The sequence below is a fragment of the Ambystoma mexicanum genome, chromosome 4p (assembly GCF_040938575.1).
Source record: "Ambystoma mexicanum isolate Mex_15411 chromosome 4p, UKY_AmexF1_1, whole genome shotgun sequence".
Lineage (NCBI taxonomy): Eukaryota > Metazoa > Chordata > Amphibia > Caudata > Ambystomatidae > Ambystoma > Ambystoma mexicanum.
This window is the reverse complement of record NC_090927.1, coordinates 897,915,740-897,931,051: the sequence shown is the minus strand read 5'-3', so window position 1 is coordinate 897,931,051 and position 15,312 is coordinate 897,915,740. Positions and strand designations below refer to the sequence as shown.

Here is a 15,312-nt window from a genome sequence, read left to right as displayed (position 1 = left end):
CCATATTGTTCAATTAAATCAATCGCCGCTGGTATGGATATCGGCAGTTTCTGTATGTGTAGGAGCATATTATCGGCATATAAACCTACTTTGTATTACGCCTCCCCTCCCCCCGCTACCCCTACGACGATCCCATTTACACAAGAGTCCTCTCTCAATTTCTGGGCCAGAGGCTCCAGGTATAGGGCAAGTAAAATGGGTGAAAGGCGGCAACCCTTTCTCGTCCCCCTTCCCAATTCGAACCACTGAGAAAAGCCCCCATTTACAGCCACAGGCCTTCGGAGAAGAGTACACAGCCATAATTGCCTGCGGGAATTTGTTCCCCATCCCAAACTTGATCAGGACTGCCCTGAGAGAGTCCCACTCCACCCTGTCGAAGGCCTTCTCTGCGTCAACTGAAGGGAGGGTGGGATCTCCCGGCACTCCCAGAGCTTCGTTAATTATATGTGAAGACTTCCTCATAGTGTCTGCCCCTTGAGGTCCTTTTATAAAACCCCCCTTGATCCGGATGAACCAAGCGTGGTATGAACCCCTCCAACCTCGCAGTAAGCCCTTGTATACATTTGCACATCAATATTAAGAAGCGAGATCGGGCGGTATGAAGCACGGGTCTGAGAGTCTCTGCCTTCTTTTGGTATTACTGAGATAAGGGCATGGACGAATGACTCGGGTGCCCTGTCGGTCTCTAATATGTTGAATAATTCGATCAAAAAGGGGAGTAGCACAATCACAAACCTTTATAAAAGCCTAAGGTAAACCCATCCACTCCTGAGGGCTTGCCAAATTGCAAACTGTTAGCAGAAGTCCTACTGGTAGTAAGACTTTAGTAAACTATCCCAGTTTTTTGTAGAACCCCCCCCACCCCCCCTAACTAAAAGTATCAGTCGGTACTAGCTCTGAACCTCGGTAGTGTGGCAGAGCAGTCAGGCTCATTTTAAGAGGAAGATGTGAGCTGTAGTTAAGTACTTTGAATCTTAGACAGGCACAACAGAGAAGCACTTACACGTATAGTTCTATAAAATATAGATTTCTTCTTTTTACACCACAATCACTTTAAATCCTTCAGACGGTAATGGTAGAACACATTTATAGCAACGTTAGAAAGGGAAAAGATAAGGTTATCGTATCATCGGTAATTGAGCACTCATGAGATTTTCAACATGTTATACAGTAATGCATTAACTCTGCATACACATATAGAAAAGTCACTTAAAGGGAGGAAAATAAGTGGTTAGTGCAACATGACCATAGTTCAAGGTTCTAGAGACGTTTTCCTTGCCTCGCAAGTCCAAAAACGCAACCCTAGCTAAAGGCATTTCGGAGAGGGCTTGAAGTCTTGGCCAAAACCAAATAATGAAGAGCTCCTGCAGATTTCTTCCAGTGTCTAAAGTTATTGAAGCAGCAAGTTAACAACTAACAACGGAGACCGAAAAACGGACTTCTAAAGGGGACAAAAGCAGCAGTTTGGGTTAGAGGTAAGAGGGGGTTGCCCTGGACACCTCTAGGTGCACTCCAACGCTCTGGCATGATTTCTCGGAATCTGGTAAGTAATACCTTTTTACCCCACAGTACCTTGAGTTTGAAGAAAGTGTTTGTGTTGGATCCTCAGCGAAGTGGCAGCTCTGGACCCGACCTCTGGTTTCCTTGGTCTGATGACGAATGGCAGGACAATGGACGGTGTCTTCCAGCAGCAGTCTCGACGGGGGGGGGGAGCTGTGGCACGACTTTCAGCAACTTCTTTGTTCACTCGGTGGTTTTGCCACCCTTTTTAGCACCCAGTCAATCTTCTTCGCTTCCTGCTGTCCCACACTCTGGTGACGGGTTCTTGGCGAGTTGAATTGTATCTCTGGAGTTTCCTTGAGTGCTCAGCAAAGATTTGGAACTCTTCAACCTTTCTTCAATGATGCACTTGAAATGGGCAGCAGGCCTCCTGGTATTGGGGTTCCGCAGCTCTGGAAACTCCTAGCACCTCGGGAGATGGCTCCTTTCAAAGTTTGTCTTGGGACTGTTTGTTCCCACCAGCCAAAGGGAAGGATTTGTCCTCTTCGGAGCTCCTCTGTCGCATAGAAAACGGGGTCAGGGCAGCAATGGTCACTTCACGGTGTTGTAAAGGGTCTGCAGGCGTCTCTGGTTGTTTTCTTCTTTCGTTACTTCTGTTTCCAGTGGTCGACTTGCTCTACACTCCAGAAGCCTCACCTTTTATACAGTTCCAGCACACACTCCTCTGCAATCTTGCTCAGCTTTTTACAGAAAGGGGTGTTTGGCTGTCCAATCAGGACTGCCAGACCCCCTTTGGGAGTTGGCCCTATTCAGGAACTCTGGCAGACATAGGACAGGGGGGTGGAGGACTCCTCCCCCACTTCCTACCTGCCCAGACACTCTGAAGCCTAGGCAGGGATATCTACTGGTTCCTGCCAAAGGCAAAACGCACACCCCCCAACCCCCCAACAGAATGGTAGAAGAAGGGCTAACAGAGAACAACCATGCTAGTAATTGCGTAAAAAGAAGGGAGGCCCCCAAGTTGGTACTTGGGTGCCCCTATTGTGCACTGCCAAGGCTATAGACCTAGCCTGCGGTATAAAAAATACACAATAGTTGGTAGAACAAGTCTATTGCCACCAGCCATAACTAGGTGATTGTCTGTGACTAAAAAGTCACAGGAGCAGAGAGAAGGGGGATACCAAGTATCCCTTTGGCACCCCATGACGGTGGTGTGTGCCACTCTCTGAGACTATAGAGTTTTGGGAGAGACACTAAGTATCTCTATCCTTAAGAACTGTAGTTAACTTACGGATATAGGAAAAATAGCCTTAAAGGAGGATCCAAGGGGTCCCCAGCAACACTGCCCATAAGGAGCTGTGTGCTGCAGTTGCAAAATACAGATGGCTTTAAGAGCTATGGAGCTATCAGACTCCATAGTACAGGTAGAATACAAAGAATAGAGTTCCCAAAGACAGAGCCCATAAGAATGAAAGTGTCTCACTAGGAGAGGAATGAAGCACAATAATGATAAATTTCCCTAACAGAAACCTCCTATCTCGTTTAAAATTTCCTCCCCCGTCATGGGAGCATCCAGCATATCCTCTTCTTCGCTAGTCAATATTGACAGACAGATCTCTCCTAGGTAGGTTTCAGGGCGCTCCACATCCTTCATCCCCCTTTCTTCTCATGGACTCAAGTTACAAACATGTATGTGAAAAACAGTACACAATATTTTTATCATTGCCCTTCTTTTCAGCTCTCATTTCAATCCTGCAAGGAGCCCATGAGTTTTAACATTTATAACTCCCCCCCCCCACCCTTTGTCTACAGTAGATTGAGTAACATTTATCCCCTTTCATCCCCCCCCCCCAACTGGGCTGGTTTTGTTTTCTACGCCATTAGCCAGTGCAAATGCAGTTAGAGCGTTGTCGGCCTGTGTTAGCGATTGCTGTGGGCCCATTGGAGCTTCCGTCTTTCCAGGGAGTTTTAGTTCAGAATCGCTCTCATCAAGTTTGGTCTGTGGAAGTAGGCTTCCCTATCTGCAACAGTCTATGAATGGATCCCACACTTTCCTGAATTTCAAATATCTGTTGTCTTTTATGGCCCCTAGCTTTTCCATTTGCCAGTATGTGCCATATTTTAACCCACCAGCACGCGTCCACTGGACTCTCAGGGTTTTTCCCATCCTTGGGCCAGTGTTATTTTTGCTGCGTTTAGGAGCTGCGTGATCAGGGTTGCGTTATTGCCTGTCTCTGCTTACACTCCTTCAACTGCAGTTCCCAACAATATTACCTTTGGGTGGTGTGGGAGTTGTCGCCCTGTGATTTCTCTTATATGTCCAAATATTTCCTTACAATATATTTCAGCTTTAGGGCAGGTCCACCACATGTGGTATAGGACCCCTCTGATGCCATATTGTCTCCAGCAGTTGGGGGGGGGGGGGTATGCGGGGTTCATTTTGTTTAATCTGTGTGGGGTTGGGTACCATCTTGTGTATAACTTATGAGGTCTCTCTAATTGTGGTGCATTTGGATGCTTTCTGAGCCCTCCTCCAGATTTGTCCCCATTCCTCCTCTGTGATAGAGGCTCCCAGGTCTTTCTCCCAGTTGTTTCTATATGAGATTTGATACTCAATTCGTGAGTTATCGAGCAGCTTATATATTCATGTTATTGCTTTGTGGGTCTGGCCTTCCTGTAGGATGAGTTCCAATCCTATGGGAGTCCTGGTGCCCGCCTCTTTAACCCCTTCCTGGGAAATCCAGTGCCTGATTTGTATATAGGTGTACCTATCATTTTCCCCTATACTGAATTTCTGCTTGCATTCCTCGAATTGCAGAGGGGTTCCTTCCTGGTAAAATTGTTTCAGGTGAATCGGGTATGGTCGTCCCCAGTTTGCCCAAAATCTGTTCCGTTTACCTGGGGTGAAATCCTGATTGTGTGCCATTGGTGTAAAGGGGCCCAGTCCAGGAGCTATGTGATGTTTTCTGAGTGCTGTGTCCCATGCTTTTAGTGAGGTGCGGTGGTTTCCAGTAGATGTCCCTCCACCCCTCTGGCCCCTGCCCGTAGGGCGTGCAAAGTCCCTAGTGGAATTGTGGTTTCTCCCTGTTCTATTCCCACCCATCCCTTGTGTACATTTTCTCCCATCCATTTCAGCATAGGGGATATCTGGGCTGCCAGTGTGTATCTTTCCACGTCGGGGAGTCCCAGTCCCCCCAATAAGACTGGCCTAGTTAAGATTCTTTTTTAAATTCTGGGTTTCTTCCCATTCCATATGAAGGTTAACACATCCTTTTGTAGTTTTCTGCTCATTTTAGGGGGAATCTCTATCGGGAGGGAGCTAATTACATATAGGAGACGGGGTAAAAGGGTCATCTTGAGTGCGGTTATACGTGCAAACCATGACAGTTCCTGGGCATCCCATCTCAAGAGGTCCTCCTTTAATTGTTTCCACGGCAGTACTATGTTCTCCCCATATAGGTGTCTGTATTCCTGTGTCAGTTGGACGCCTAGCTAGTCTATGGCCTTGGGTTCCCAGGTTAGTGGGTGTTGTGCCGCCATTTCTTTGGGTATCTCCTCCTCTTCGGTTATGTTTAGGGCTTTTGATTTTGCGTAGTTAATCGTGAACCCTGATACCTTAGCAAATTCCTGTAATCTTTCTAGGGTTTTGGGTAGTGATATGGCAGTGTCTCTCAAGAATAATAGGATATCGTCCGCCTATAATGCTATTCTGTGCTCTATCCCTCCTGCTAACACCCCCTTTATTTCTAGGTCCTGTCTTATGGTTTGTGCCACTGGTTCCATTGCCATTGCAAAAATAAGGGGAGATAGTGGGCAGCCCTGCCGTGTGCCTCTCCGAATTTGTATTGTTGTAGTGGGTCTGTCATTGATTATGAATGTTGTTGAGGGGAGTTTGTAATTCGCCCGGACCATCTTTATGAAGGTAGGGTCGCGGCCGTATTTTTTCAGGGTTAGCTTCAGGTATGCCCAGTCTAAGCTGTCGAATACTCTATGTGCGTCCAAGGCCGCTATGGAGAATTTGTTTTGTTTTGTTCCCTATTTCTATAATGTCTACCGCCCGCCTGATGATGTCCTGTGTATGCCTCCCTACAATAAATCTGCTTGATCTTCGTGGATTATTTGGGGTAAAACCTTCGCCAACCTGGTTGCCAGGATCTTTGCATATAACTGGGCGTCGCTGTTAAGTAATGATATTGGCCTGTAACTTGCGCAATCTCTGGGGTCTTTCCCTGGTTTAAGGATTAGGACTGTGGTAGATTTCCCCATGTTTGGCGTTACTGCCCCAGTTTCTGATGTGGTTGAAAAGGTTCGTTAGTGGGCCCAGTAGCTGGTTCCGGAAGGTTTTATAGTACCCGTTCCCGAACCCGTCTGGCCCAGGTGTCTTATTGTGTGGGAGGTGTGTTATGGCATCGCTTATTTCTTGGGCCGTTATGGGGGCTTGAAGGTTCAGGTTGTCGTCTTCCGTTATTTGGGGGGAGAGCTATTTTGGCCGTATAATCTAGTTGGAGTTGTGGGGGTAGTTCCTCTCTTTCGAGGTCTAGGTGGAATTTTTCCATGATGTCTAATTTTTCATCGAACCTTTACCTCTTTTACCCACCTCTCCTTCCGCTGGCGTCTGCCTTATCCTCCATTTCCTAATAGTTCTGTTTTAAAACTGAACAGTGCAGATTATTCTCCCCTCCTCCAGTAGTCTCAATTCTCCCCTTTTCCCCCTGGCTTCGTCAAGCCAGTCCTCCACCCTTCCATTTGATGTCTGTGCTAGTCTTTCCAGGATTCCTATCTCATTCCGCAATGTATTCTCCAATAGAAGTGTTTCTTTTTTTCCTGGCATCTTCCCTAATCAATAAACCCCACAAGTTGCCTTACCTGCTTCCCACACTATACTTCTCTCTACCTCCCCGTGTTATTGATGAGAAAAGATTATTCAATTTCCTTTTCCATCTCCTCTCTAAACACCAAATCCTTACAAAGGGATTCATTACATCTCCACCTGTAGCTCCAGGGGACATAACCCAAGCCACCTTAAATCAAGGGAAACCAGATTGTGATCCGACCAACTAATCTGGAGAATTCCCGACCCCTGCGTCCCTTCAAATGCAGCTGTAGTCTGTGAGTGAAGGTCCCATGAGGGGGGGAGAAAAAGATGAAGCCCTTTTCCTGTGGGTGAAAGAAGCGCCATATGTCCTGCAAACCATATAAATGCAGGCTCTGCTGGAAAAGCTTACAACCCACCCCTGGGGATTCCCGTCTACTCGGTCGCATAAATCACCTGTCGAATTTAAAGTGTGCCCACATATTGAAATCACCTCCAATAGTAAGATGTCCTGTTCCCTCATTCAAAACTTTCGCCATAGTTCCCTTCAAGAATTTCATCTGACCATGATTCGGAGCATACACAGTCGCAAACGTGAACCGTGTCCCCCTTATAAAACCTGAAATCAGCAAGGCCCTCCCTTCAACATCCGTCCAGACCTTTAAAACCTCCATCCGGAGCTCCTTACTGATTAGAATGCCCACTCCCCCTTTCCTGGAGTTCCCTGATCCCCAATATACCTGTCCCAGAAGACCACATGAGATCTTCCTTTTTTCTCCTCAGAGAAACTTGGTCTCCTGTAGAAAAAGTACATCCGTTTCAAGCCTCCGAAACTCTGGCCACCAGGGATCTTTTTGTTGTGCACTTGAGCCCTGTTACGTTTAATGTGCAGACTCGCAGACGATCGACCTTTGTCCCCTTCTATGAGTCCGCCATCAGATATCTATCCCGTTGGACCTCAACTCGCTCCCCTTTTCTGACCACAGAGCTTCCCATCTAGTTGTATCACAGTAAAGAAAATGTAAATCTACTCCAAGATCCCCAAACCCTCTTACCCCCCCCCCTTCACACTCCCCCCGCCCTCCCCTATAAGACGCCCGGCTAATCCCAGTTTTTCATCATTGGGCGAAGACCAGACCACTAGTAGGACCAGAGTAACCGGGACACACCTGTACAAACCTCAATTTACGAAGTCCCCCTTCTCACCCCCCCTTCAAAACTGAATTATTCTCTCAGCACTCCCCCCTCTATAACTCAAGTACCTCCCTCCTGCCATGCCAAAAATCAAATCTTTGGGTTGTTAAGTGACACGACCATACATTGCACACCCTGAATAATATTGACGAAACATTTCGCCCCACCAACAAATAGCATCGCAATTTAACTCAATCAAGTGTCTGCTGTGGGCAAAGTATTCCATTTTCTAAATTTCCTCAATCCCGAGACTCTCCGCCTGTTAGGATCATTTAAGCACCACTGTTTGTACCTGGTATCCTACTCTCTGGGACTTCAAGCTGGTTCCTCTCCTCCCATTACTTCGCTTGTGAGTCTATTGATATCCTCTGTAACCAGATTATATTTATACCCCTCCACCTCAAATGAAATGGAGAAGGAACCCCACCGGTATCAACGCCTTTCTCATTGAGCCATTTCGTTAGGGGCGAACACAGACGTCTCCTAGCCAGAGTTAGGGAGGACCAATCCTGGAACACTGTAATTTTCACGCTGCCTAGCATCACCAGGCCCGTCTTCCTCGCCTTTTCCAGAATCTTCGCCTAGTCTTGATAGTTGTGAAAATGAGCAAGGACTGATCTTGGACCCCTAGTGGACTCACCAGCTCTGTGCAATCTGTCCATTTTCGGCTCATCAATCGCATCATCGTCGAAGAGGAGTTTCGCCACTTACGTATGGTCCTTCTCAAGTCTCTTTCCATTTTCCCCTTCCTTCTGTTAGCCCAAAAACTGTTAGGTTATTCCTTCTCTCTCGAGTCTCAAAGTCGCCCATTTTCAATGTAATTTTAGCTTCTCTCCTCTCGAGTTCGGGCCATTCGCATATCCATTTGGGTTTCCAGGACATCCGAGGAGGATAGTTTGTGCTCCACTTCCTGCAGCCTCTCATCCTTCTTGTCTAGTCTGGTGTTAATCTTATCAACTTTGCCTCCAATGTTGGCTCACATCCCTCTAATCTATTCTAATAGCGAGGCAATTTTTCTTTTGGTGGACACTGAATCCTCTCCGCCCGCCACCATATTCCTCAGGAAAGATCCCCCTTTGGGGTCCTGTGCCTGTGAGTACTCAAACTCCGCTAACTTCGACTTCACCTCCATGTGATGCCAGACACATTTTGGTGAATTGGGCACGTTTGCCACTTCCTCTAGGGTATCTGTGTGCCGGGTGAGCCTTGTATCAGTCTCTTAGTCTCTTGAGGGCCTCTGGAGTTCCTCAATGCGGTGGGCTCCCTCGGCTCCCCTTGTCAGCAGTTGTCAAATGCAGGATCCGGGTGCAAAGGTAAACGTGGTGTTCCTAGCTGTCCCTTGTGTGGTGATGATTCTCCCTTACGCCCAACTCTACATCCACATACCCCTGCATGTTTTATTTCTTCACTTGGGTCTCTGGGGCAGGCTTCTCCGCGTTGGGTCCATTACACTCAATTCTCGCTGCAATATCTGACAAGTGCATACAATCAAATAGACATTTCCCCTCTAAAGTTATCAAAATATGTCTTTGCAACCTTGGTTTTTAAAGCCAGATAATGTTGAGGGTCACATATGAAGGTTGAAGCTAGTTCTGAGCCGGCAAAGCAGTGACACTCCTGATGGTCTAAGTCAACAGACTTGACAGTTCGCCTCTTAAGTGAACCGTTGACCCTCTGCAGGTTCACTCAGAATGCGGTTAACGATCCTACCGCCTTCGACATCCACAGCAAGTCCATACTGAAGTCGTTAATAGTGCGTGCACAGTGTCCTCTTTCCTAAACAAATTTCTAACATGGAGGATCTGCCGCTGCCTTCCCCAGGGGTCAAGGGCGATTCAGTCCCTCTTATCTTCACCTACACTGTGGCCCAGCCCGAATTCACTGTGCAGAGCAGTATGAGAATTTAAACCCTCCTGCTTCAAAGGGATTGATGTTCCTGAAAATCCCCTCCCAGATTCACATAGTGTGTCTATTCCTCCCTACCTGGGTCCCGCTTGTCGGGAAGTGTATTCCTCCAATGGCCACATAGATGGCTTGCTGTAAGGCACTGTGTCTCTGCTAGGTTGCCGTTCCAATTTCGGTTGTGTGGCAGGGGGCTGGACTCTTACCTGTGTGTGCAGGGCCCTGATGGGAGGCAGGAATCCTGGCCTCATAGATCCTGTGATCTACAGGCTTCCAAGACCTGAGGCCCAGCCGGCACTTCCGTCTCCCCAGCAGGCCCCTCCTTACTTCAAAGCTGGCTTTTGTGATTTTGCGGCGGAGCTGAATGTCAGGAAAGCACGTTTGCTTTCCCGCTGCTGCAGCAAGCTGGATCTCGGCTCCTGGGTGGACAATCTCCATGAATTTTCGGCCACATATGCCCGGGGAGTGGGGGAGAGGGGGCACCCTTCTGTTGGTCAAGGAGCTGATCTCACTAGGGGGCAGAAAGCAGAGGCTCCCTGTCTACCAGGAGTGAGCCTGTAGGGCTTTTTAAGAGTTAAGTGGGTATAATGGGAGTGGGGAGGAGGGGTTGTAGTGGGCGGATCAAGGGGTGCATGCACCCATTTACAAAAAAATGGAAGTGATTTTTTTCCGAAGCACATTACTACTGAGTAATTTACTTTGGCAAACGATGAACTAAACAAAACAGAAGAGACAGGGGATACCAGGAATATCTTGGTACTATGATCTGGCTTGGATAGAACCTATATATTTATGTTAACATCAGAGATCATAGTACTTGTGTTTCTATGTGGTGAGCTCAGGCGTAGTTATCTCATGTTGACAGTCACCATTTCATCATAACTTCAAAGCATTGTGAAGAAAACGTGTCTCTAAACAGTGAGATGAAAGGCATTCAATTCAAATCAAAGGACTCTCTAATAATTCAATATTTTTATTAATATGTAGAAAAAACATCGTAAAAGATTAATCTCATTATTTTTTAGAAAAACATCACAAGTGTCAAAATCAGTGTAAACATTTACCAATCTGAGAAAATCACTGGTTCTTCTTATAAAATACATCATTCTCATCTAAAACCACATCAAACCATACGCCAAACATACCTCATTCATAGTCAGATGATTCATCGTTTCATTCACGACTAATATCTAAATCATCACTTAAAAACAACATCCTACAATACGACTTTGTGTCCATTACAAATATGAACGGTAGGATTTTAACAACTGAGTCGACGTCAATTATTTGGTCTAGTACATCACAAAAAGGCTCAATATCATTTATATCAGTGCTGTTACTAATGACAGCACATTCCAAAACCTAAGCCATGCATTATCTAAACAAGCAAGGTTGTGTGGGTCCTTGCCGCTATGCAGAGAAGCAATGCAACTGTAGTTCCGCGCTCTGGAGTATTCGCGTCTCTGACGGCGGCTCACCTTGCCGGAAAAGAGAATGTCACAGATGATACCTTGAGCAGATGGCATTCAGCCTCCCACGAGTGGTATATCTGGTAGAAAGTCCTGGAGGAGATGGTTTTCCCAGTAGGTAACTTCTCAAGTGGACCTCTTTGCTTCCACAGTGAACAGGAAGCGCAAGTTGTTCTGCTCCAGGAAGCTTTGAAAGCCAATTGGACATTACGCTCATCTCTGAAATTCTGCTGGTGGTTAGTACACTGTGCCTTTTCAGGTGCACATCGATCTTAATTGCTCTGGGCTGGACTCTGAGCATGTGGTACCTGGAGTTGGTGTACTTGTCAGTCTTCCCTTCCTGGTGCCTTCCAATGAGGGTGGAACTGCTCTTCCAGTTGGAGGGACGGGTACTTCACCCGGACCTCAACATCCTGAGCCTTCATGCTTGGCTGCTGAAATACAAGGAGTGGGACATGTCAAAGGAAGTCTTTGATGTGCGTCTCTCATCTTGCAGGCCCACCACTAAGTATTAATGCCTGCAGGTTATGTAAATTCTGTGCTTGATGCCGGGAGAGGGCTATTTATCCTGTGTGAGAAATCTGAGGGCGTCCTCACTTCTTTTCCCAGGATATCCTCCTCCCAGGTGGCCAGGGAAAGGGTGTCGCTATCGAATCCTGATGCTGGGGGTGGATATACGAGGGAGGATCGCCTGGGTGGAGGAGACTTGGGCAGTGGGGTTGAGGAACCCTTGGGTGAGACATAGTATCCCCCATTTCCCTTTCATAATGAGGCTGGCACCCCCCAGACCTTTGTAGGCTATTGCCAGTCCCTTATCTATTGTTCCAATAACTCATTCCCTAGTAAATACCATTTAGGTAGTGGGGTGAGGAAGAGACAAACCAGAGCCATACATGCTCTCTTTATTGACACACCCCAGTTAAGTACTGGGACGAGGAGGAGGCCAGCAAGAGCAATGCAGGACCAATCAACCTGGTGGGAGGTTTAAAAGCAGGAAGAACTGTGAATATGGGTTAGCTGTGGAAGCAGGTGTGCTGACTGCTGGATGACAGCTGACCTCTTCTGGAAGGTGGCGTGGTAGATGGAGTGCTCTAGGATTCCGGAAAGATGCTGAGGGTATTCAGCGGGTGGCAAGGCTAAACAAAACTGGAGACCTGTGGTGGAATACAGAACCACCGTGCCCAGGCTAAGCTGTGGAGTAAGGCCCGAGCTGCGAGTGATACATCAGAGGTGGGAGCAACGCCACGAAGAGCTGCTGATTATATGGAGCGAGGTGCTGCACGAGAGAGAGGGGCTTGTGGAAGCCAGAAGCCTCGCTGGGATGCCAGAAACACCGACTGGTAAGTCAACCCAGGAAGGGGTATACTGGGATGGGATGCCAGGCGAGCATGTAAGACTTGTAAGAAAGTTAATGAAAGTAAGCATATTGAATATCAATCTGAATAAAAGCCAGTATTTTGAATACCAATCTGAAATGAAAGCAGTTTTATGAAATCACACGATAAAGGAACTGTGTAACTTGTGTAAATAAGCATTAGCAAGACCCGTAAGGATATAAAGGAATTGTGCGGCTTGAAAGAACCAGCATTGGCAAGAGCCGTAAAGGAACTGTGTACTTTGAGTGAACAAGCATTGGCCAGAGCAGGAAAGTATGTGAATGGTGGCAAAACAAGCAATGGTGTAAAGCATCATTAAGATGTGAAATATGTCAAGCACCACTGTAGAGCTGAGACAGCGGCAAAGTGCCGGTGAAGAAGGAACAAGTAAGGTGTGTCCGTTGCGTGATCTGTAATGGATGGACTATGTGGTCCAACAACTGTCCCTAGACGGAGTACACTCATCTGTGGAAAAGCCACTTGGTGCACTCACAAAGAAGCTTGTGATTAACTATAAGGGAATCTTGTGTAATCTGAAATTAAGGAACTGAACTCTAATGAAATTGGTGAAAGATAACCAAATCGGAAGAGATGCGAAGTATCCCAAGGAATTGTGTTTTGAAGTTGTTGAAACATTTGAAAGCTTGGGGAAGAGAACCACTTTTTGCACTGTAAAATATTTGAACTGTGGGGGAAGGGAAATCCTTTGAAAACCAAGAGTTGGAAGAAGCTCTGAACTTTTATTTGAAAACTTAAAATTTTGATGCTGACATCCCTACACATTGTATACAAATAGATGTGAGGGCAAGTATAGGTTTTGGACACATACATACATTTTCTTTAGACTTCCTGACATACACTATCCTTAGTTTTATTTAGGTACGGAAATCACACCTTAGCATAGGGCAAGTTAGGCTTTGTCCATCCTCTTTTTTGTTTAAATAAAAGTTTATATCCAAAACTTTGACTTCAGTTGTCTCTGTCCACTTCATGATGCCTTCACACCAGTTCCATATCCTCCGTTTTGAATTGTTTGCTGTTTTTGGCCAAAAGGGTCTGCAGAGCGACACTTTCAAGGGGTCTATGGCTACTAGCTCAGTTTTTAAAGTAACCGCTGAGCAAGCTTTTTCTTCACAATTGCCACTGTTAAGAAATTATTTTTTGGGATTCTGCAATCAGTTCCAACACACCCGTTTGTTCCGGCGTGAGATTTGAATTTAGTGTTGACATTTCTTATGGGCGCACGATATGAGCCCCTGATTTCATGCTCTACTAGATTTCTCACTTCTAAGGCGATTTTCCTGTTTGCCGTCTCTTCCACGAAGCGGATAAGTGATCCCCACGGGTTATCTGTTAAACCTCCATGTTTGTCTTCCTCCAAAGATAAGTTGACATTGAGGGTGAAACCTTCCTTCCTTCTAAAGGTTGTCTCTGATTTTCATCTATTCTTTCCTCCGCCTCATTCTTCCAAGACTGAGGAGCAATTCCATCAGCTGGATCTGGTGCGGGCTCTCGGCTACTACGTCTCTCTGAAGAGGGACGTCAGGAAAGATTATCAGCTTTTTGTGGGTTATGCTGTTGCCTGTGCTTTCAGGGCTGTGACAAAACCGACCCTGTCAAGGTAGATCATTCTCTGCATCTCTGAATGCTATGATCTGGCTGGGAAATGTGCTTGACGTCTCGCGGGAGGGGGGGGTGTTCTACCAGAGGACTGGTTACCACTTATGCCCTGTACGGCGGCAGGGGGGGGGAATTCCCTGTCTTAAGTGGCTACGTATACACATTTGCCAAACATTACTGCATGGATACCCTTTCAGGGCAGGACGTCTGCTTAGGCAGGGCAGTCCTCCAGAGTTTTGTGCTTTCTAATTGATGTTCCTTCCATGGATTCCTACTCCTCCTCTGAACCTGCCCCACTCTGCGGATAGCTAGTACACCTTTGGTTTCGCCTTCCTCAGCGTCAGAGTCCTAGGGAAAATGGTGTAACTAAGGTCATGGGACTTGGCACCTGGACATATATTCGACCTGACATCATGTCCAGCTTGGTGCGCCTAGAGGCGTCTGGCAGAGCCGCACTTCACCCCCTGGTGAATGAAAAGTTTCTAAGGAACAGCTGTGCTGTGATATGATTATCATAGATGAATCTATGGGAGGAACATCCATCAGAAATAACGTTACCGAGTGGTAAGTCATTTGATCTTCACAATCCGATTGATAACAGAATGAAGACCAAACAAACTGGCCTCTTAACTAAAGTGAATGTGTCTGAGTTGCCCATGCAAAATGTTAGTTTTATTGATCTCATTCAATTTTCTAATTCTTCATAATGAGCTTTCTGAAGGGAAACTTATAACTCCCTTTTTGGTTCTTTTTCTTTAGTATTTTCCTGGAGCAGATGAGTCTCTGCAGTATCCTTGTCAGTATTCCGATGAAGGTCAAAGCAACTCTGCCACCAGTACAGGTATGCATCTGTTAATGCAGAACAGAAACTTTTATACATTACTCATTCTTATTTTTATTTAAATGGGCCATTGGTGCATGCCTTCCGTTTTGTGTTTTTTCATGTCACCAAAGAATTTATCAGGCATCAAAATGTCCATTGGCGAGTGATGACTAGTACTTGATTAAGACATGGTGTGCTTTTTACATCTGAAGAACTGTTGAGGGGGTGGGTACGTACATTTATATGCCTGGCTACCAGATGGCAACTTTAAATGTTTTTCTCTACAATTATTTGTTGCTTTCTGGAGAAATAGATTTTTGATGGCTGAAGCTAATTAAAAATGAGACCATTGTGGTGTAAAACATTGTTTCATAACACAATACTGAAGGTCATCTGTAGATGTAGGATATCTGTATTGTTCCTCTTTCTAATGTAGGAGAAGCTTGTGTGATTTCAAAATAAATTCCACACATTTCTGTCATGCGTGGCCATAACCTTTTCCATGAGCAATCTAAGCATCTCCCCCAGTTACTTGTTTTCTCTTAACCTGTGTCATCAACATGTGCTGGCTCTTTTTTTTTCTTTCTGAAATTTCTGAATGTTACTTCGTACACA

General features: G+C 46.1%; 1 protein-coding gene across 14 annotated transcripts in view; it reads left to right on the top strand.

Annotated features, from left to right (window-relative positions):
• The window catches only part of MAP3K7 (mitogen-activated protein kinase kinase kinase 7), a 1,005,666-nt gene that overhangs the window by 553,323 nt on the left and 437,031 nt on the right, over positions 1 to 15,312 (top strand). For all 14 annotated transcript variants that reach the window (XM_069606471.1, XM_069606465.1, XM_069606460.1 and 11 more), the window contains exon 9: positions 14,634 to 14,715. In XM_069606471.1, the coding sequence (XP_069462572.1) occupies positions 14,634 to 14,715 (82 nt within the window). The remainder of the gene's footprint in view (positions 1 to 14,633; positions 14,716 to 15,312) is intronic.